Below are 21114 nucleotides of genomic sequence, written 5' to 3'. Positions count from 1 at the left end.
TTATCCGCTGCACGCCAAGCGATTAGCACTTTCACGTCACTGCCGTCGCAACTTCTCTCTCCCCACGACACTCACCCGCGCGCATTCACAACTCGACCGGCGGCCATCCCAGGCAATAGGTACGTAGTATACTGCACGATCCCGAACTCAACACTCAACCGATATCCACTAGGAGGGTAACCTCTGGCCGCCGTCGCGACTTCCTCGATACCCTCGACTGCTATTGCCTGGTAGCGACGCTCAACCGCACATACTCCGAATACCTCTAGACTACACCTTATCATGGCGACACTCGAGCAAGAGCTCCTGGCGGACTTCGCAGACAGTGGCGATGAGGATGTTCAGGATCTGGAGAATGACTTCGCCGAGGGTTCTGGCGACGACGATGAGATGGTCGACGAGGAGGCGCAATATCGCGAGAAGCACCAGGATAAGGACAAGGATAACAAAGGTCCAGCCGACATTCGATCCGCGCAGCAACTCAAGGCAAACCTGGACCCCGTCCTTAAGCGCATCGAAGAGGCTAAGGACCAGATGGACATAGTCGAGGGTGAATCGTTTGAGGAATCTCCCGAGTACCAACTCCTTACTGAAGCGAACGAGTTCTCTACACAGATAGATGGTGAGACTGCTAGCGTCCACAAGTTCATTCGCGACCATTACTCCGCCTTCTTCCCCCATTTGGAGGATCTGATCAAGAACCCTGTTGTCTACGCCAAAGCATGTCTGGTTATCGGTGGCGGACCTTTATCAAGCATCAAAGACATCAGCCCCAAGTTGAGGCAAATCGAAGGAATGGAACCTGCCCAGGTCATGATTGTCGAGATTGAAGCCACGCGTGTCGAAGGAAGGCTTCTTGAACAAGCAGAACTCGACTTGGTGTCGAACGCCTGCCATCTGCTGCTCGAGCTGCACGCTGCAAAGTCCAAGATTCTGGGTTTCGTCGAATCCCGAACTGAACTGTTTGCGCCCAACCTCACTGCATTAATCGGGAGTTTGACCGCCGCCCATCTCATCTCATACTCGGGCGGTATCGCGAACCTGGCCAAGACCCCCGCTTGCAACATCGCGCCTCTAGGTTCTACCAAAGTCTCTGGGGCTACCGTCGGACTTTCGAACATGGGTCTGAGGCACGAGGGTTACCTGTACCACAGCGACATTATCCAGAACCAAAGGCCAGACCTTAGGAAGCAGGCGCTACGCATTGTGGCTGCTAAGGTCATTCTCGCTGCACGTGTGGACGCCCATTCCAACTCCGGCACTGCCGATATAGGTATGGACCTGAGGAAGGAGTGTGAGCGTCGGTTGGACAAGTTGGTGGAGATGCCGGCAAACCAAAAGGCCGGAGGCAGGGCTCTACCCGTACCAGATGAGAAGCCGTCGCGGAAGAGAGGAGGTAGGAGAGCCCGCAAAGCCAAGGAAGCAACAGCGATGACCGAAATTCGCAAGGCCCAAAACCGGATGACTTTTGGCAAAGAAGAGAAGGAAGTCGGATACGGTGACTCCGTAGCAGGTATGGGCATGATTGGAGCCACAGATACCGGACGACTCCGCGCGCAACAAATTGACCCTAAGACCCGCGCCAAACTCAGCAAGAAGAACCCCGGTTGGGGTACTGATACCACACTCGGCGCAGCTTCCTCCCTCAAAGGCTTTGGTGGAAGCGGCACAGCGACTAGTCTACGTGCGCAGGGCCTACGTACCGGCGGTGTGGGTCTTGGTGGTGCAGGAACGAACTCCATCGCGTTTACACCTGTTCAAGGCCTGGAATTGGTTGACCCCAAGGCGCGCGAGGAAGCCAACCGTAAGAGGAAGGCAGACGAGGATAGATGGTTCAAGGGTGGATCGTTCACGCAGCTCAACGGTAGCTCGAAGGTGGATGCTGGTGGTTTCAAGGTTCCTGCGCTGCCGAACAAGAAGCCCAAGACGGATTCTTAGGTGGCTGGCTGTCATGGTTGTGGAGGGTTGTGGAGGCTAATGTGGTATCTGGTCAGTATATATGGCGTTTTCGTGGCATTGCAGTGGGTTTGAGTGCATTGGGCGGCGTTTTATTGCGGGATACTCTCGATACCTGTACGTTGGGATGTTTCAGGGATTTTCAGATAGTGTAGCTTCAATACGATCACATTCATCAAGTTGTGTCTACATCATGGTTAAATACGATGCTAAAATTATTCTAGTAGCCTACGCCGACGCTCTTCCTTCGCAAGTCATCCAAATCTAAAAGGTACCCTTGCAAATACATACCAACCCACACTCATACTCTAATAAGACGGACTACCCCGTATACTTCCAACCACCGTATCATCGACCCCCGTTTTCCATGCGCACCCATTGTACTCACATTCCACGCCATCGTGTACCACCTGCATATCCATTACCCCCTCTACCTCCTTGAACAACCCAGCAGCCTCCTGAAGCTGACTCAACCAATCCTCCCCTGTCCCTGTCACTTCATCCTGCTTACCCACCCCATACGCATGATTCGCCATGTGCCTTCCGATCTCTCAGGGACGTGCAGACAAGATAGTGGCATTGCAGGTCTCGCAGTAGAAGTCTTGTTGTTGGGAGGGACTTGCAGCACAGGCGGGAGTTGAAGGAGGCGAAGAGGCAAACGAGGCGACGGAGGATGTGAGTGAAGGAGTTGAGGCGAGGTCGGCGACTGACGTGCCGTCGTGGGAGAAGGTTATGGGCGAGACGGATAGGAGAGAGGAGGAGGAAGAGCGTGAGGAAGAGGATGATGGCGAGGGTGATGGCGACGCAGATTCCTCATCCGTGGCATTATCATATACGATAATCTCCTCATCCGTGGCGGAATCGTAGTTTGCCATGCTTTCCTCCTCCTCTTTGACCTTCGCCACATTCTTCAAATGCGCTCGCGCCTTCAAATGGCCACCCCAATTGTTTGAAGTGAAATGGCGATCGCAATTCTTGCAATACCGCTTTAGGCTTTTCACGTAATCTTCTCGAGTCTTCGTGCCCTGTAAAGGAGGAGATTGCTTGTCCCTCGCAGCATTGTCTTGATGCATTCGACCTTTGATGTGGCATGTCCAGTGGGAGGCTAGAAGCGTGCGGTCGCAGTCGGTGCAGTGGCGCTGTGGTCGCCCGAGGGCATCCTTTTTCACGCGCTCTTGTCGCTGGCTAGATGCCTTTTTGACGAATTTGATGTTTGGTCCTTTGCGCTGTAGGCACCCTGCTACCTTATTCCGGTGCATTGTTCCCTGTAAATGCCGTGTGTAGTTTTGAGCGTAGTGGGTCTTGAAGTCGCAGGCTTCGCAGGAGTAACCTTGTAGTCGCCCGGGCACCTGTACGGGGTCCGACATAGGGCTGTCGACACCATCGTAGTCGGCAACCTCCTGCTCGATCTCGCTGACCAGAGGACTGAACTCAGCGCTTTTCGGCGACGTAAGCGCAGAGCTAAGCGGAGTACTGCGCGCAGGACTACTGTAGTCCTCCAACTCCTTCAACATCCTCACCGGGGTTTCCGCAACACTGTCCGTAGTCTTCACAGTCGGTGTGACCTCTATGGCATCCTCATCCAGAACAATAGGGTTGCTCCGTTGATCCAGCGGCTCCTCAACCATCTTCAAGGTTTCGAATTCCGGTATAGCTTCTGTCTTGCCGAGATGAGCAGCTATCCTCATCTGACACCTCGCAGCCCGTCGATTCGCCCGTCTCTGAATCGCCTTGACCCTGCGCATCTCGCTCTTAAGCTGGCGGGCATTCCTAATCGGAGCGTCGTCGTCAGGACTGGCTTCTGATTCGTGTTCGGGGCCGAGGTCAAAGACCCTATCACCTATGTGAAAGATGTCTTGTTTCTTGATTGCGGTGATGGGAACTGGTGCTGGCTTGGGAAGGAGTGCGTCGAGGAGGGCGGACTGTGCCGATAGGCGGTCTGTTATTTTCCACTCTTTTTGTAGAACTGTTGTAAGCATACCAGAGAGTAACGCTAGTGCGGCCTCTTTTTGTTGGTCTAGTGTCGTGGACATGGTGGGAGTTGGGTTGTGGGGAGGTTAGATGGAAAGAGTTTCTGGTGAAGTGCCGGTCGAAGTGAAAGGTGCCAGTATATTAAGAGTGCACTGGATGAAGACCGGGCGAGGATTTGAACAAGTAGAGGGTAGAAGGCGTCCCCTTATTGTGTACGAGTTTTACGATTCTGCTGCGGTGCGTCCCACGGCACCGAAATGGCAGCCTGAAGGTAGAGGCCACGACAACCAAAGTACCATTAAAAAAAGGGACGAATCAATGAATTCATATTGGAAAGATGTGTGCCCGCCAGAACTTACGCGGTCCATTTGGATTAAAGTAGACACTGTAGCTTGTGTCCACCTACCTTGGTTCCTGAGTCTTGCGATGATAGAAAGCATCAGCCCTTTCCATACGCTAGTGTTGCCTCTCAACGCCCTCGCATGCATGACGACCCTTCTTTCCATGACTCTTTGGATGCACCACAAACCATGGTCTTTCATTGCATGTTCAAACTATGGTTGCACATCATATCGTCGCCGCATAGTATTCTCCCATACTTGCAATGTAACTCTCAACCACTCAAAAAAAGTTGTTGCTTGGTTCTTGTACACGTGTTGTGCTGGCAGGTCATACCGATATTGATGAACCGCGGGAGTACTGGAATTTCCCAGTGTCCTGAAGCTACGGGGTTTGTCTGTATTAGACATGACTCTGGTTGACACAATGTTAGGGTTAGTGTGGGAGATGTGCGCGGCCGTCGAGGTTGTGGAATGAACGAGCAACGTGCCGATGACCTATACCGTGAATGTCGCTTGGCCGACGTCTGTGCTGCTGACTATCCCTACTCATGATTCTGGGATACTCCAGGGTAAAGCCGAGTCGGTTCGCGACAGCAAAATTTAGTGTGAACTCAATGGCGTGAACTTATTCAGGGTCTGCAACTTTGGGTAAGAAGCAGCCACCACACGACTCAGCCATTGTTGTAAGATTAGGCATAACAAGACGAAGAGTTGTTGTGCGAAATTCAACTGAACAAGGGAGAAAGTCATCCCTTGCAAAGCCCGATGTATCTCGTATTGCAGCGATGATCAAGACACTTGTCGCTTCAGGCGGTCTGTAGGCGAGAGCGGGGCGGAAGGATGATGCGCAAAGCTCGCTCGGTTGGCGTTCAACTTTGTTCGAGAAGCGTTCGATGCTTTCGTGTGCGGGGGTATCCCTGACCTGGCTTTTCTGCGCACTGCGATAGACGAGATCTTACCATGTCTCAGCGGGCGCCCGCGAAAGACACTCTGCGAACGAGCGACAATCTGCCATGTTCCACAGACTTCTCTGGCGCTGTATTCTTTGGGTTGCATCGAGTGCAGACTTCCCTGCGCGCGCACTTGTAGCGGCCTGTTAGATGCACCTTGTCAGCCCTAGGACCAGGGTCTTTGCTTGTGCAACATTGGACAGGGGATTTACAATGCAGCATCGCTCGTCGCATCGCATGTCGCGTCGCAAAGTCCAACCAGATTGTTTGGCGCGAAGTTTGTTCGGCGACAATGGTGAGGTGTCCAGTAGATATCTCGACACGTGTTGGCGGCCTCCTAGTGCTACCCAGGCGGAAGGACAAGTCTTGCCGGCGATGCACCTCGTACAGGTTGGTCACACTCAGCTCTAGCAGGCAATGGCTTAACCCGATGTACGTTTATTTACCCGCAGATAACCCATGGGTACCGCCAGATGTCTTCAGATACGGCGTTGTGGCTGGCAATGGAAGCCGCCCTTGCGATATGCCCATTGCGGGTAAATAGGCAGGGAGATTGAATTGGACAGGCGGAAGTTGATGTCAGCGCGCGCTTTAGATAGGACGAGGCGCGCCGCTGGCAATCCTGGAAGGGAAACCGGCCCGTAAGACGCAGTCTGGAGATCGAATGCTCGTGTGCTTGATCGTTGGACAGCGCACCATTGCACGATTGTCACATCGGGAGCTACGTCACCCGCAGTGGAAGCAAAGGGTCAAGGCGAGGACGCCGAGGGGCGATTGCGCAGTGAAATAAGGGCGGGCTAAGAATACGCGGCATCAGAGATGTGCAAGCAGGCACAGAACGGTTCGTCGTGACGATGCAAGAGCAAGCCACCGATAGCTAAGCGAGCAGTGAGGGTGCAAGAGGGAGGTGTTCTCGAAGAGATGCCGCACGCGCCGGCTGGACCGGGACCCAGGTACTGCGCAATCAGCCTTAATCAATTTTTCCCAGTCCGGGTCGGATGAGGGCTGAGCGACGCAAACGGTGCAGTGTGGGTGCTGTATGGGAGTCTGCATGGTGTGCATCCAGCGCGTCCCAATAGCACCGAGGCCCAGGCATACCACACAGCGCAGCGGGTGACGGAATGTCGCTGCACGCCGCACGAGGCTCGGCTCACTAAGGTACTTGGGCAATAGAGAGGTGCAGCAGACGGGCGGGACGAAGCTGATTGCAGGAAGAACAGTGTGGCGGGCCCCAGTGCGCAGCGCAGGCAGACACGTGATTGGCCCGATGCAGGCTAGCGGCCCTGGCATGCTCAAGTTCTTTTGGCGCTGGGGAGCGGTCTGCGCCTTTAGCCTTTTGCTGAAGAAATGCCCGATTGCTCTGGCTGCATCGGCCTGCCGCCATCTCGTCGCTAGAATTGCTCCTCTGCCGCCGCTCTGCTCGGCCAGCTCATCGTCGCGCCTCGCTAGCCCGTCGGACAGCAGTACCCTGTTCGCTACCTTCCGCTCAAGCGAGACTCGCTTGTAGGCAGCTTGTAAGTAAAGTCGGTTGATTCCTTCATGCACTGCCACATGCGCCCTCATTACCTGCTAAAGGCGGCTAGCCAGCTGCAGCCCACCACTCCACTCGCTGTCTATTGCTGGGAGGGAGGAGATGAGGGATATCGCGCTCGACGCATTTCTGCGAGCTGCAACTGGCATGCCAGGCCTTTCCATCATCCCTTCATCACCCAGCGTTTTCATTTTATACGTCTTTGACGTTGTTCCTTTTCCAGTTATCCACCCCAGTTATCCTGTATCAATCTATGTAGTGCACGCACAACTACGTGCAGCGCGGCGGCGTCGAACCGAGCGAGGCCAGGCCCCTGTTCCGCGGGTCATAACGCCTTCGCCAACTCAGCTAATCCCAGTTCCTTGCCAGGCTTGCCGTCCCTCTTCCCATCCGCCTCAAGCTTTCTAGCGCTGCCGTGCTCTTCAAGACATCCCCAAAAACTGAAGAGCGCCCCGGTGGCAGACTCCATTGCTAGCCCATGTCGCACGACTTTTCCACCCACATCTCCCAGGCGCCCTACTCGCCGGCCCCTTCGCACTTTTCCCACCAGAGCATGGCCGATCCTAACATGCAGTCGCGCCAGCAGCAGGCCGTCGCCTATCCCTCACCGCACTCGTACCCGTCGCCCTCGATGCAGCCCACGTATACCTACCCGCCGCCTCAAGGCCAGCAGAGCAACGATGGCTACCGCAGCTCTCCCCAGGGCTCCAACATGTCGCTGCCGCCCCTCAATTTGCCGCCAATACGTCTGCAGGACGGCCAGCAGCCCCAGGCGCAACCTCAGCAGCCGCCCCAGCCCATGGGCTCTCCACTCCCACCGCCGCAGCACGGTATGCCGCAGTACTATCCTCACCCAGCGCATGCGCAGCCCGGGCAGCCCATGATGGGCAACATGGGCCCGCAATTCAATGCCATGCGATACCAGCTGCCGCCGCAAAGCGACCAGAGAGTGCTGTCTGGTGGTCGCCACAAGAAGGAGATCAAGCGTCGCACAAAGACTGGCTGTCTGACATGTCGCAAACGGAGAATAAAGGTGAGTGCATACGTCAATGGAACGCGGTGTAGACGCGACGCGATGTCAGAGGAGCTATTGCTTGTCGCTTGCTTAACCGAGCGAGGAACCCAAACTCCTCTAATCCAACCTCTCGCGTGTCAGAAGCGACCGGCTATGCAGCAACACAGTTAGTCAGTGGGCTGCAGCACTTTGCCTCGCAACATCGTTGTCGGGGGCTGCGAACACACGTGTGCTCTGCTTCTGGCAAATTTTCTGCATCGCGCACCAACGTCACTACTCACCTGCACATGCGCTAACCACCACCCCGACAGTGCGACGAAGCCCACCCCATGTGCCGAAACTGCCAGAAGAGCAAACGAGAGTGCCTTGGTTACGACCCGATTTTCAAGCAGCAATCCGGTCCCGCCCAAATACAACCTGCTCCCAACTCCGCGCCTGCACCCCACGCGACAAGCGCACCGGCGCCCGCTCCTTCCTCCTCCAACTACAGTCAAAGTCCGGTGCCTCAAGGCTACGCGCCTGCCTCGTCCGCCGGGTACGCGGCTGCCGCTCCTGCTACGAGCGGCGAACACCAGCAAGGCAACTTCCACGCCATTGACCCTGCACTTGCGCAAGCCGATCCCAACCTGCAGCCACCCCCACATTACAACGGTGTGCACGCCATGGATCCCAACATGAGAGGGCCTCCAGGCGCCAACTACCATCCGCCTCAGCCAGAGCCCATGAAAGGTTGGTATCCTGCTCCCCATCACCATCACAATCCTAACGCAGATTCAGGCAAGCGGTTGAACATTCAAGACATCTTTGGCATCTGCAACCACAGTCCGCCAGAGGTTCCTCAGCGGACCTCGCCGGTACCCCGTGAAATCGACGACGAGTTCACCCGTATCTTCATCAACGACTACTGCCAAGGGCTCGACCTGGTACTTGAGACCAACTGGTTCTCGACGAACAACAATGCTCTCAACAGAGTCTTCAGCGACCGCTCCCTACATGAAGAGGCTGCTTTCTTCACCGAGACCATCAAGTACAAGGCTACCGCCGATACCGATATGACCGGCGTCTTTAGTCAAGAGGCTCGCCTGTTATGGCACTTGTTGAGTACCTGCAAGCACAACCTTCCAACCACCAACGGATCACAGTCGGAAGGCGAAGACTTTGCGATAAGAGAAACTCGTGCGCGCCTCGAAGTTCTGGAAGCTCTCATGACGAATCAGAATCTAGAGTCGAATCCTACACGTCAACTGGCATACCCTCCTACGCTTGATGATGTCAAGAGGTCGCAAGTCGACTTCTGGCAACATCTCGGAGACTTTGTTCAGTTCTCAGGCTCAGAAACTGCCCCGCCCGGAGCAGCCGAAGGCGCTCTTTCAGTACTGCGCAATGTCCTATGCATGCACGAAGTGCGCGATGCCATCTACTCCATTGCGATCGCTCGTCATTACGGTAGCCGCATTGGTGGTTTCCCCAACGCTCTGCCACCTGCGGTCGACCAAGGTCAAGACAGCGACTTGAACAAGCTCTGTGTCGCTATGTCGTTCATCAGTCACGAGAGCCGTTCGGCTACTCAGCAGGTTCTTGCGCGCATCTGCGATATGGCCATGTTCTCGTGGACCGCCTCGCGAATGCCTCCAAGTCATCAACAGGGTGGCTTTCCTCAATGACGACATGCGGACATAGGAGCAGCGTGAGAAGCAATCAAAGCTGCTGTAGCCTTCGGGCCACATTACAAGAATTGGAAAGTCCGCGTTCATCATTTGCATCATCTCAGCGGTGGCGTTTCATCCCACTTTTGCCAATTGCTGGCATTTGCGTTCGTTTATGAAGTCTTATATTCCCAGGGGCCAGAACAAACCTTTCTCATCCCCCAATGCACGTTTTCATGATCTCGTTTACAAAGCATGTATCCCTTACTATTTCCTTTGCAGCAGGCATTCACAAGATATACCCGGTTCGTATTGAGATCGATCGTGTCCTGTTCTTTCTCTTCGACCATAGCAAACCTAGTATACGGGGCTCTGGCTTTAATCTATTTTCGACTTTGTGGAGTCTCATGGCATATGTGAAGACGGGTTTGCAGACTACACTATGATAAAACATGCAAATCGAAAGATGTGGGGTTAATGTAGGCTCCAGAGTGTTTTTTTCCTTACATAAGGTGATCCAAACGTGAAGAGATTATCAACAGCATCAATGATCTTGAATGTACGATGATGCCTGACACCCGCCTCTTGGGGCTGATCGGATCTCTTCAGTGATCTACTAACGATGCTCAGCTACCTAGGTAACACTAAACCAGCGCTAAATCTACTCTCCTCCCATCTCCAATCCCAATCACCCAGATATCTCCGACGCACCGTCCCAGTATGTTCAAGAAAAAAATTGAACATCTGCTAAAAATTGACAACCCAGAAGTCTACATCCCCTCCAACTTCACGCAAACTTTTGTTTTCAGAACCATGTAGCCTGCACGCACCTCTGCATTTCCTTCCTTCCTTCCACAAGCCAATCCCCTCTTCCCCCAGTTTGCCCAGCCGTCCCCAAAAATTCAGCCCCAGCTAGCTTTGTCCTCGTTCACCTTTGCACAACGCAGATGACGCAACGCGACAACGTCTCCGTACGACATTGCACGAAGCGGAGAAAGTGCCGGTGGCGGAAATTAGCTTCCCTTTACGATTGCCGGGAAGGATGTGGTGAGTAGCTTGATGGGGGAGGTGGAGCCGGGTTGCATGCGTGCACGGCAGGAGTAAGGAGAGGGAGTGGAGTGGGCGGAGATGAGGTGGGGACAGAGAGAAGGAGAAGGGGCGTGACGTGATATCTCAGTTGGTACTCACTGTAGTGAGGGATTGAGGGGATATTTGGGAAGTTAGCACATGGGCAGAGTAAGATTTTCTCATCTCCAATGCCTTCCTAACCTATTCCTTCCAGTCCAACCTCAGACCTCTTCCAAACACCTACCAACCCAATCTCCCCTTTCCCCAAAGTCACTCTTACCACCTAACCCAACATCACGGAACAAGCGTACATCAGAGCGCAACCGCCCCCGTACCACCCCCAAGCCCACCGCTTTGTGTCTTCCCATTTCCCCTCCCTGACAAGATCCAACACAAACTACCCTCTAAGCGAACCACTCGGAATGACCGCCGTTCTCGCATCACAATGACACAAGACGTACACAAACCCCCTCTTCCCTTCGGAGAATATCCACTCCCTCGGGAAACCCAGCTGCCACACATGCTGTACAGCTCTCTGTGACCACCCACCTACCCAGCCCCATAAGCCGTTGTGTAAGGAAGGCACGGATAGGTGAATAGGTGATGGCGGGTAGGCCGACGGATAGGTAGCAAGCTTGCTGGGTTTAGATTTGTGGATGTATAGGTTGGAGACGAATGCGCATATGCCTTTTGTCTTTGACTTTGCTGACACTTCGATGGTGGAGGAAAGAGAATGCTTGTGCCAAATCTAGTCTGAGTACGAAGCTGAACCACGTGGCGCAGAGTGCAAGATTGGCTACTCAGCATCTCCACACATGCCACTCTGAAGACCACACATCCTCTGCCAAACAGCACTCATCTACTCAACCCCCCACAAACCACTCTACCACTGTTCACCATCCCCCAGCACCCTATGCAACAACACTCTAGCAAACTTCCCCTCCCCAGGACTCCTCGTACACCACCCAACCCGGTTCCCCCTCCGACTATCCCTCCAACCCCCCGCATCCCCCACAACCTCCTCATCCAAACTGCTCTCTCCCTCCGTAATCGGTCTACCTCTCCGATCCACAATCGTGCACCCCCTCGTCCACTGCCCGCTCGTCTCAACCCTGACATCTTCCTCTTTGAACTTCCATAAGGGGTTGCTGGGACAGAGCGCATACCATATAGTTAGCGGGTCGTGGAGTTGGAGTCCGGCTTTTGTGGTGTCTTGTTGAGGGTTCAAGGCGGCGTTTTTTGCGAAGGTGGCGGAGAGGAAGAGGGCGGTCCATTCGGAGAGGGGAGAGCCTTTGATGGGTTTTAGGTTGATGTAGTCTTCGTACATTGCCTTGGGCAATACATGTAACTCCGTGGTGTCGAGCGGGAAGAGTTTGATGGTTAGTCTTTTGCTCAACGATTTTGGGTAGGGCGGTAGTTGGTTCTTCTTCTGTGGGTTTGACAATGCGGGCGGCATGGTTAGGTGCGGGTTGGCGGATGTGAGGGCGAAGACGCGCGCGCTGGCTACGGAGTCGGCGTAGGTGTTGAATTCGGCGCCGGGTGTCATCTGGTTGCACAGGTTTAGTGAGTGGCGGAGGGGGGTGTTGGGTTGTTTTATTAGGTTGAAGGGAGGGACGGGGATGGAGAGGATGTGCGGGTTGTAGATTAGATGGAGGGGTGGGGGTGGACGACGCTGTGGGTGGCTTTTCAGAGCTGCGTAGAGCTGGATGGGAAGTGGAGAAAGGTAAGGTTATTAGCTGGGAATGGTGGACACTTACGTTTCCGGGCGCGTCGATGGCACCGCCCATGACGACGACTTCCTTGACTTTCAAGAATGTCTCAGGATCTTGAGCAGCAGCGAGAGCAAGATTTGTCAGTGGTCCAACTGCCACAATGGTAACCGTATCGGGCTCGTTCTCCTTCAACAGGTCGAGCATGACTTCGTGTGCTGGCTTTAGCGATGGCGTGAAGAGCGAATGTTTCTCCTTGACTTTTTGCAGCGCCGCAGTTTCTTCAGCCGACATGTTCTTCGGCTGAGGTGTGAAGAGCGATTTCCACGTCTCTTCTGGTGAGAGGTGTGGGTGCTGGATCATGTCAGTTTCAACTTGTTCAGGTCTTGGTAATTACGCGTTCTTACGCTGTGATGGATACCTCCCAGCCCATCAATTCCATCTACACCATGTCAGCCATTCACTCTTCCCATTCAATTCATTGCAAGATCCATCGACTTACGGAAGAAGTCCGCGACCATCATATGTTCCGCCAATGGCTCCTCAGCACCAACAGCAACTATCACACATGTTAGCACAAACTACCCTCCACCACCATGACCTTGTATCAAAGACTCACCAATAGGTTTCCTCGCACTTAATGTCTCAAACCCCTCTGGCCTGCTATTCTCCTTCCGCCACGCCCTCTCTTTCTCAATGTAGTGGAACAGGGTGACGACATTTCGTAGACAACTGTTATTTCGTCAGTCAATCTGTCACCTCTCTCGAACTCCAATCATAACACAACTCTCCTCATACACAAACGAAAGGTGAAAACGGAAGTAAGAAATGAGATGGGATAATCAAACATACTTCTTAACCTCGACATTCCCAAACGTCAAACTCAACATCAAAATATCCAACTCCTCGCTCTTGGCCGAAAAGGCCAGTAGCATAGCCAGGATATCATCGACGCCCTATCATCAGAATTTCTTTGTTAGTAACAATTCCAATCACCACTTATCCCCGTTCTCATTGACATCCCCATTCCTGCGCTATCCCCCCCCCCCCCCCCACCGCCTTTACTACCCCGCACTTTCAAGTCTCAAGTTCCTGTAGAATAACTTACAGGGTCCGTATCGATGATAATCTTATTCGGCGCCATAATTACGATATATTCAGATGAGATGGTAGGGTGGAATTGGTGGTGTAGATGAAATGGCCGTTTGTCGTTTGCTGATATGCGAATCTACAAAGGTACGTATGGATCATGTACGATTAGATAACTAGTGGCGCGCCTCGCGCCTAGAATGTCCCACATATATACCCTACCCACACTGCATACATACACCAAACCGCGCATGGCAGGTGTGTGGCATGCCGCATACGCGGAGTTCACCGACACAAGACTCCCGAGGTCCACTTTCACTTGTGGGTCCGCCGGAACCCGTGTTGTGTTCACATCGAAAAGGCGAAGTGGGAATTGGGGGATGTGCATTTGCGATATATGTAAAAGAAAAGACGCATCTCCCCTTTAGAACGTGCGATTCATAACCCAAATCGCATCATCACTCGAAGAAGAAACAAACGCCGGATTCGTCCATAATTCTTCATACGTTTGCCACTCCCAGATACCTGGCACAAGGACACATCCTGATGCAAGGTTGACGGTTGGAAAATCTGCCGCTTTTGAAGCCCAACATCCTTTCTTTCCCAACGCCCAATTGCTGTCTTGTCTGGTCCGGTCTGGTCTTGAAAGTGGGATTGCCCAAGCCGCCATCATCTCTCGCTTTTCCCACCACGTTCGTTTTTTTCCAATTGATATCATATATGCGTTTATATATCGAATATAAGGCGACCGTTTCGTTCAAAAAAGCCGAAACACGTGTCGTGATGCGTGAACATGTCCGAGTCTAATAGACCTTCTTCTTCTCGTCGACGGAAAATTGGCCGGGGCCCATGTTGACCAGCAAGAGGAGACCGCCACTGGACAATTGTTAGCAATGCGCTAGTGGAGACCGGAAAGAAGGTACTTACACAATGGACAGGATTTGGAAGAAGTCGTACTTCGCAAAGTCCTTGTGGGGGTGGTGAGGGTGCAGTTTCCACCAGTTGTTAACGTAGAGGTTGAAGACGCTGAGAATAAGCACCAGCATGACAGCCGAGAACTTGGCCTTGAAGCCCACAACCACCATGACGCAAGCCACGAGTCCCAAAAGACTAGCGATGATTCTCCAGAAGCCCCAGTCGCCGCGGAACACGAATCCAACAAAGAGGAAGATGAGCAGGACGCGTCCAGCGAGCTGGAAGTACATCTTCTTGTCCTTTTCGTCGAGCTGGGGAAGACCGGCCGGGGCAAACTTCTTGCGCACCCACGAGTCGGAGAGCACCATGAGCAGACCGCCCATGACGGACAGGTTGCGCAGGAAGAAGTTGAGGTCAAAGACAAGGCCGTAGCCAATGCCCTGCAGGACCACGACGGTCATGAGTCCCGCAACGCTGTACTCGGAGTACTTTCGGAAAATGACGCCGAAGGAGCAGATGGTCATGAGGACGATGTTGGTAATGAGGAACATGTGCGTGACGCCGTTCCAGACTGCAAACAGAGAGAGACCGTGTTAGCCAATGTTCACGCGCTGCTGCGAGAGGGGTAGTGGGGACGTACTGTGGCGGTAGTCGTGGAGGTACGTGAGCTGGTCGGTCCATTGTGTGACAATGCGCAGGGCATCTTCGAGGAAAGTAACGACGATGAGGAAGCGGCCGATGCCAGGGAGGTATCTACGGGGCGAATTAGCCGGAGTCGCAAGCGGGCAGCGCCGTGGCACCGTTTCCGGTGCACAGAGAGCAGGACTCACGGCTTGATGGGGTCGAAGACAGTGTCCAGCAGGTCCTCGAGCTTGCTCGTCTGGGCCCGCAGTTGGTCGAGCGGACTGGGGTCATTCGTGCTGTTGTCGTTGCGCCCCGAGTTGCCAAAGGGGCTCTGGTTGCCCAAATGGTAGCCAGCTGTGCCGCGTATCTGCGCCATGGCTGGTTGTGTAGTAGAGGAGAAGAGAGGGTGGGCGGCGGCTGTTGTAGAAGTGATTGGGTTGCGCTGCTCCGAACAGGTGTCCTTCACGCGATTGACCTTCGGAACGTCAGATTATGTCAGCGGGCTAACCCTTTGCGCGTTACTTTTCAATGTTGAGTCTCACTACTTTGTTCTGTTGCAGGCTAGTAAATTGCAGGGTGGATTGCTAGCTGGCAGTTGCGCGTGATGGCTGTGAATATATTGTATGCACGAGATATTGCGCCGTGTGGGCTGTTCCCAGGGTTGCTGCGGCGTTGGTTCCTCGGTTCGCGCAACCTACTAGAGTACTACTTAGAGGCCAGATTTCTGCTTCTCGACTCTTACTATGGCGTCAGGAGTAGGAGTCGGTACGAAATACCTCCGGACCAATCTTGACTAGCTGATTCACGACTTGGCACGGGCACTTTCAACACGGTGGATCACGGTTGTATTTATAGCTTTCACCAACAAAGGCGCACGGCTGTAGTACAGACACGAGCTTGGGAGGTTTTGTATGAGGAGCTGCAATTCAACAACTACTTTTCTACCCTGGCGCCTCTACAATCATTATTCCAGCGTCGGGTACTGCGATTGATGTTTAAATGTGGTATTGAAGTGTACAGGACGCGAATGCAAGGAGTTTTTGCAATAAGATCAGATGCAACCCCATACGCCGATGCTTCCATGGCCTGGATAGCAAAGCAGTGGAAGGAACCCATCCGATGATCCAGCCATACCCATGCTTACAAGGACAATTCCACCGTCGTATTGAGCTATGCCCGTCCGTCATGCCAAATATGATGCTATCGTGATGAAGGTTGAGAATGGTCAGATCAACGCCTGAAGATCTCACGTGCACCAACAGTCATCAATATGATAGAAATCGAAAGGTGTGTCGTCGTCCAGGGTACGTAAATGTACCCGAGGTCCTGAGACCAGCTGTTGGCTGAGTCATGTTTGCCAACTTCACATGACGGCCCAGTCATCGGCATCGTCGCCAGTCTTGGGGTTGAACTCTTCGGCAAGGATCTGGTAGCGAGAGCTGGGGTTCTTGTTCTCCTTGATGGCTTCAGTTGGTCGAACTGGCTTGGCGGACTGTTGTGGCTTCGTGGTGGTGGTGACTTCGCTGAGCTCTTCAGCGAGCTCCTCGTTCACGGTCTTGCGCTTGGGTTTGCCGCCTTTGGGGACGGTGGTCCAGGCAGAGTCCTCCATGGCAAGCCTCATCTGCTCTTCCTCTGAGGGCAGGGTGTTGAGAGGGGCAGAGGTCTTCGCAGCGCCATTGGTAGGGGCGGCGGTCTTGGTAGCGGTTTGGGCGGGAGCCTCGAAGGTGTCGAGAAGCTGACCAGACGAAGCAGCCTTGGGAGGCTGGACAGCGCCGCGAGAGGGCACCTCTGTCCAGGGGTTGGAGGCTGGGGGCTTGCTTTGTCCGAGACCGTTCTTGGCCGGCTCACCGCGAGCCTCACGGGCGACACGACGCTGCTTCTCCTCGAGAGCCTTGCGCGCCTTCTCCTCTTCCTCGCGCGCGGCCTTGGCTTCCTCGACCTTCTTCCTGTTCTGGCGCTGCTTCTTGGACTCGGTCGCAACCTCGGCCTTTTGTGTCTGAGCCTTGACTGACTTGGCTGGCTTCTCGGAGGGCTTGATGCTCATGACAGCAGGCGAGGCGGCGCGCTCACCGAGCATGTCGGAGACGTCCTTGCCGCTCGGGGCCTTGTTGGTGTAGGCGGCGGGGGGCTCGACGGCGCTGTCGTCGGCAGCCTGCTTGGGTGCGGCTTGTGAGATGGTAGCGGCGGCCTTGTTGCCGACATCCTGAACGGCCGTCTTGACCGACTTGCGAGGGGCCTTGGGCTTTGCAGCCTTCTGTGCCTTGGGCTTCTTCTCCGGGGCGTCCCAACCGACCGCGTCCTTGAGCGAGTTGGTCGTCGACTTGCCCGTGGTTGAGCGTCCTCGGGTATCCGCCGTGTTGCCCTGGTGCATGTAGTACCAGTAGGCGGCGCCTCCAATGGCCAGGAACACGACCCAGCTCATCCACGGCTCCATGATGCAAGACGTGTGGTATGCAACGCTTCGAGGGTGCGGTGGTGACTACTGCAAGACGTCCAATGTCAACACGGTACAATGGGGCAATGGATTGTGGTGGCAGGCAGGTGAGGGAGCAGACGGCCAGGGCAGTAGGATGACAGAGTATAGGGAGAGGGAGCAAGGAGCAGGAGCCAAAAGGGGCTTACAGGTAATTGATTTTGTCTTAGCCCGGGCGTCGTAACGTGTGAAATTGACGCGTCGCACCGGCTGCTCTGCTCAACGGTTTCGATGGCGTTGCGAGAAGAGGCCAGGTAGAGGTCTTGATCCGCTTCGGGAGCTACTCAACCGTCGAGTGCAACCGCCGAATCGCCCACTTGACACGGGCGGCGCAGTTTGGGGGGTTGGGTTGGTTCACGTGCTACACTTTCACATCGACTCGGCGTCGAGGCTAACAATGTAGGGCGGGAAACGGGGAATTGCTGGAGGTGGCAGAGTGAAGGCGCTCCATGTGGTAGTGAGCTTAGGAGTGCTCCCCCGTTCTGGATGCCACTAAGCAGGGGTCGACGGAGACGCTGCAGCGGGTGAGTGCGTCACAGCAAGGCGGATGATGATATTTCTTATATACGCCGAGTGACTTCTATTTAATCTTCCTCTTCAACTATGCCGCCTCACACGCCTGTCTTGCCCATCATCATTCAATGGCTCCATCCGCGCCCATGGGCACCTTGGAAAGGACACGAAGCATCAAGTCCAGCGCGCGCGGAGGGCTAACTCCGAGTCCCGAACCCCCGACGGCGGCCTCTAACGTTTTAGGCGGCTGAACACCAAGCCATTCACAAGCCACTCACACATTATTCATCATCTGCCGCTGCGTCATTGGCATCTAGCTGATATTGCACCCTCTCACACAGCTCCATCGACACTCTGTGCCACGCCCTTACTTCATCTAGTACTTGCGCTCGTCTGCTTAGCGCAGCAAGAGCGATGCAATGGGCTGTGAGGAGCAGTGACATGTGAAAGGCTTGGTATCGCCTTGCAGTACTCGACTTCATTCGGGAATAACACAGGGGAATGATAGAGATAACAGAGGTTACTCAAAGGCTATGTTGACATTATTATAGCTCCATCGTGTATATCCAACATTATCCTACAAAGCCATGAAGGCCTTCATACTCATAACTCGTTATTCATGAGCCACCCAAGAACGCCAACCCAGACTCTAGAGGACTTGGCTCGACCGAACCGTATCCCTGAAAGAGGAGAGAAACCATAATGGTCATCCACAGAGTATCTAGCTATCCGTGCCTCAACTACGCCTCTTCGCAGCGGCCCCCTCCCCACTATCCTCACACTTCCTTTTCCTTCCTCCAAGTCCCACCTCACTGTTCAAGCTACAGCTACGACTCATCGGAGGTGTCGCAGGCTTCATTGGGAACAGGACTCCGTTCGGCGACGGCATCCTTGGTGGTTGTCCTCCCGCCGCCGCCGCCGCCGCCGCAAAAGCCTGTTGTTGCCGTTGCTGAGCCAGCAGCGCCGCCTGATTCCTCTGCGCCATCTGCATCTGCCTCGCGATATCGCCCAAGCCCGGTCCAACGATATTCCTATCCCCAATGATTGTCGCGCCACAGTTGACCGTGACATTAATATTACACCAGCGCTTCACGCCTCTAACCTGCGTCGTAGACGTACACTCCCTCTGTGCCGTCGCAGTCGTCTGCGTCGTTGGACTCTCTGGTGTAGGAGGTCTCGCAGCAGCATCATCTTCCCCCATCTTGCTGGTCTCGATAGTCTCGCCGCTGAGTGCAGTGGCGATGAGATTTGCTATCCTTACGCTGTCCATCTGTACCATGGAGATGATGTTTCCGTGACCGCGTATCTGTGTTGCGGCGTTGATTGTGATTTCGGGTGTGTCGTCTGTGGTTTCTTGACTAGGGTCGCAGTCTTCTTCTTGGGGGTCGTAGGGGTTCGTCATGTTGGGGATGGGTAGGGTTGGTTCTACGACATTGTGGTAGGCGGGGGGTGCTGGCATGTCTTCTGTATATGCTTCAGGGCGTGCAGGAAGTCTGTTCGTCGGTATGGACGACGAATTGCTGTGAAGTGTGGATGCTTTTGCGATGTCTACTGCTGTGTTTTTGTGGAATGGGTCCATGGCATATATCAACGGATGTTCTTTTGGCCAAGCAAGAGCTTTCCCGTGTTTTGGAGGACACAGATTGTGGGTATCGTGATCGTGGGGTTGTGGCGTGATGTTGGTGTGACGGGTTAGGCGGCGGTCATGCGAGTTCGGTACCCGTACTGGCAAATGTCGATGGTTAAACGCTTTGCCGGTAGATGTTGCGCGACCACGAGGATGGAAAGGATGATGTAGTAAATCGCTATATGATCGTGATGTGGCGATGCAGTAATGCCGTACATGCCGTTTGTCAGCCGGTGTTGGTATCCTCGACTTGTTTGCACTGTAACTCTGTCCCAAGTCAGCAAAAGCCATCCATCAACAACACCCTCAATACCAAAAAAACTACTCACATTAAACCTCAAATAGCTACTCACAAACCTCACTCCCCGAAGCATACCACCAACCAACCTATATATACACTTCTCACCCGCTGCACTTCAATCCTCCCGCCCCGCCCGCGAGCCTTCAGCCTTATTCATACCTGCCCTCCCACACCTGAAACACCCAACACAATACGCAGCACAATAGGAAGAGTCACCCACATAAACAGTTGCATACACAAACACGCGCCACATACTTGCTGCGCATAATAGCTAGGAGTAGTAAAGTCTAGCCCGTTGCCGGCATTCAACCGCCCTGCATGCCTTGCGTACCGGGCCTTTCCGACATTGATGGATCCATTGTTGCTATTGTGTTCAATAACGGTGGGCTAGGCTGTTTTCGGACGCTGTCTCGATTGTGGTGAGGTAGGAATTAGATGCTTGATTGGATACTTGAGTGGGCGGTACATGAGACGGCGGGTTTGGAGGATTGAGGATTTTATTGAATGGGTAGGGTTCGGCTCTGGATTAGCGAGTGAGTAAAATGGGAGGGAGGATGTGTGTGGATGGGATAAATAGGATGGGTGATGGATGTGGTAAGCGCGCGTGTACAGCCTTGCTGAAGCTGGAATGATGATAGCATTAACGATTCGCTGATTTAAGATACTTGAATAGAGTATTTGGTTGGTCGATAGGTGCCTACGTATCGTCGCACAAGGATCCATCATCACGTTCTCTATGCACTGTTTGTGCAATGTCGTACGAAACCGGGTAATCTGTGCTGGTCATCTTCCTTCATGATGGCGTGTTCAATAGGACACAATAGCAGGCGAGATAGTGCAGGATTACCACCACCCAACCAACCCATGGATACGTTCTGCACATGAGGTGTCTAGCTGGGGTGTGAGAAGCGTTGAGTACGTGTAATGAGACGTGTGTGTTGGCTCATGCGTTGGATGCCTAGGAGTCATGATGATCGTTGATGCAAGCTGTATGATGACTAAGTACGTGGACGAGAGTTGACGCTTCGGGTGCACAATAGGAAGATGAACTGAGACAATAGGATGGGGTCTTGGAATGGTGACGCATGAACAAGTTCCTCTGCGGTTTCGTGATACGAACGTGAAGCCAGAATCCTTCCCGATAGCTGACTACTTTTGCATCTTGAACAAAAACAGGACCCTACGCATCTGATATTGGAAGTGGTATTTTTACAAAAGCCTCAAGGCTACTGCTTGCGAACTCCTCCGAAAAAGTCACTTCGCTGTATTCCTCGTGATACGATGCCACGATGACTGGACACGCCACCCACGCGCACTCCCACCGCCATCAAGCCACATAACGTGCCCAAATCTGGCGCTCTTTGGCAAGAAGCCTCAATATCATT

The 21114-nt window shown here is 53.8% G+C and overlaps 8 protein-coding genes across 8 annotated transcripts; 3 read left to right on the top strand and 5 right to left on the bottom strand.

Moving 5' to 3' along the window:
* Positions 1-70: 70 nt before the first annotated feature.
* BKA58DRAFT_391896 (U4/U6 small nuclear ribonucleoprotein Prp31) lies at positions 71-2147 on the top strand. Its single transcript, XM_046170956.1, has 2 exons — positions 71-119; positions 173-2147. The coding sequence occupies exon 2, from the start codon at positions 283-285 to the stop codon at positions 1936-1938; it is 1656 nt and encodes a 551-aa protein (XP_046021073.1). The 5' UTR covers positions 71-119; positions 173-282; the 3' UTR covers positions 1939-2147.
* BKA58DRAFT_391895 (uncharacterized protein) lies at positions 2148-4321 on the bottom strand. Its single transcript, XM_046170955.1, has one exon. The coding sequence runs from the start codon at positions 3987-3989 to the stop codon at positions 2508-2510; it is 1482 nt and encodes a 493-aa protein (XP_046021072.1). The 5' UTR covers positions 3990-4321; the 3' UTR covers positions 2148-2507.
* On the top strand, positions 4322-5682 carry BKA58DRAFT_391893 (uncharacterized protein). Its single transcript, XM_046170954.1, has 2 exons — positions 4322-5361; positions 5431-5682. The coding sequence occupies exons 1-2, from the start codon at positions 5282-5284 to the stop codon at positions 5627-5629; spliced, it is 279 nt and encodes a 92-aa protein (XP_046021071.1). The 5' UTR covers positions 4322-5281; the 3' UTR covers positions 5630-5682.
* Positions 5683-6823: 1141 nt separating this feature from the next.
* Positions 6824-9531, top strand: BKA58DRAFT_37271 (uncharacterized protein). Its single transcript, XM_046169156.1, has 3 exons — positions 6824-7782; positions 8076-8493; positions 8542-9531. The coding sequence occupies exons 1-3, from the start codon at positions 7228-7230 to the stop codon at positions 9426-9428; spliced, it is 1860 nt and encodes a 619-aa protein (XP_046021070.1). The 5' UTR covers positions 6824-7227; the 3' UTR covers positions 9429-9531.
* Positions 9532-10863: 1332 nt separating this feature from the next.
* Positions 10864-13406, bottom strand: BKA58DRAFT_472479 (Inosine/uridine-preferring nucleoside hydrolase domain-containing protein). The gene is made up of 7 exons (XM_046175283.1): positions 13296-13406; positions 13040-13143; positions 12807-12919; positions 12690-12746; positions 12595-12629; positions 12236-12541; positions 10864-12180 (listed from the first exon to the last, which is right to left on the bottom strand). Exons 1-7 carry the CDS (start codon positions 13329-13331, stop codon positions 11362-11364), a joined length of 1470 nt encoding a protein of 489 aa, XP_046021069.1. The 5' UTR covers positions 13332-13406; the 3' UTR covers positions 10864-11361.
* Positions 13407-13871: 465 nt separating this feature from the next.
* Positions 13872-15534, bottom strand: BKA58DRAFT_37195 (SURF4 family-domain-containing protein). The gene is made up of 5 exons (XM_046169078.1): positions 15358-15534; positions 15022-15290; positions 14832-14944; positions 14204-14762; positions 13872-14152 (listed from the first exon to the last, which is right to left on the bottom strand). Exons 2-5 carry the CDS (start codon positions 15189-15191, stop codon positions 14080-14082), a joined length of 915 nt encoding a protein of 304 aa, XP_046021068.1. The 5' UTR covers positions 15192-15290; positions 15358-15534; the 3' UTR covers positions 13872-14079.
* Positions 15535-16090: 556 nt separating this feature from the next.
* Positions 16091-17735, bottom strand: BKA58DRAFT_37138 (uncharacterized protein). Its single transcript, XM_046169018.1, has 2 exons — positions 17438-17735; positions 16091-17297 (listed from the first exon to the last, which is right to left on the bottom strand). Exon 2 carries the CDS (start codon positions 17247-17249, stop codon positions 16179-16181), a length of 1071 nt encoding a protein of 356 aa, XP_046021067.1. The 5' UTR covers positions 17250-17297; positions 17438-17735; the 3' UTR covers positions 16091-16178.
* A 340-nt stretch (positions 17736-18075) lies between these two features.
* BKA58DRAFT_391882 (uncharacterized protein) lies at positions 18076-19654 on the bottom strand. The gene has a single exon (XM_046170953.1). The coding sequence runs from the start codon at positions 19378-19380 to the stop codon at positions 18538-18540; it is 843 nt and encodes a 280-aa protein (XP_046021066.1). The 5' UTR covers positions 19381-19654; the 3' UTR covers positions 18076-18537.
* Between the last annotated feature and the right edge of the window lie 1460 nt (positions 19655-21114).

Source organism: Alternaria rosae (assembly GCF_020736505.1).
Source record: "Alternaria rosae strain MPI-PUGE-AT-0040 chromosome Unknown BKA58scaffold_10, whole genome shotgun sequence".
NCBI lineage: Eukaryota > Fungi > Ascomycota > Dothideomycetes > Pleosporales > Pleosporaceae > Alternaria > Alternaria rosae.
This window is presented reverse-complemented; position numbering and strand designations above follow the sequence as displayed.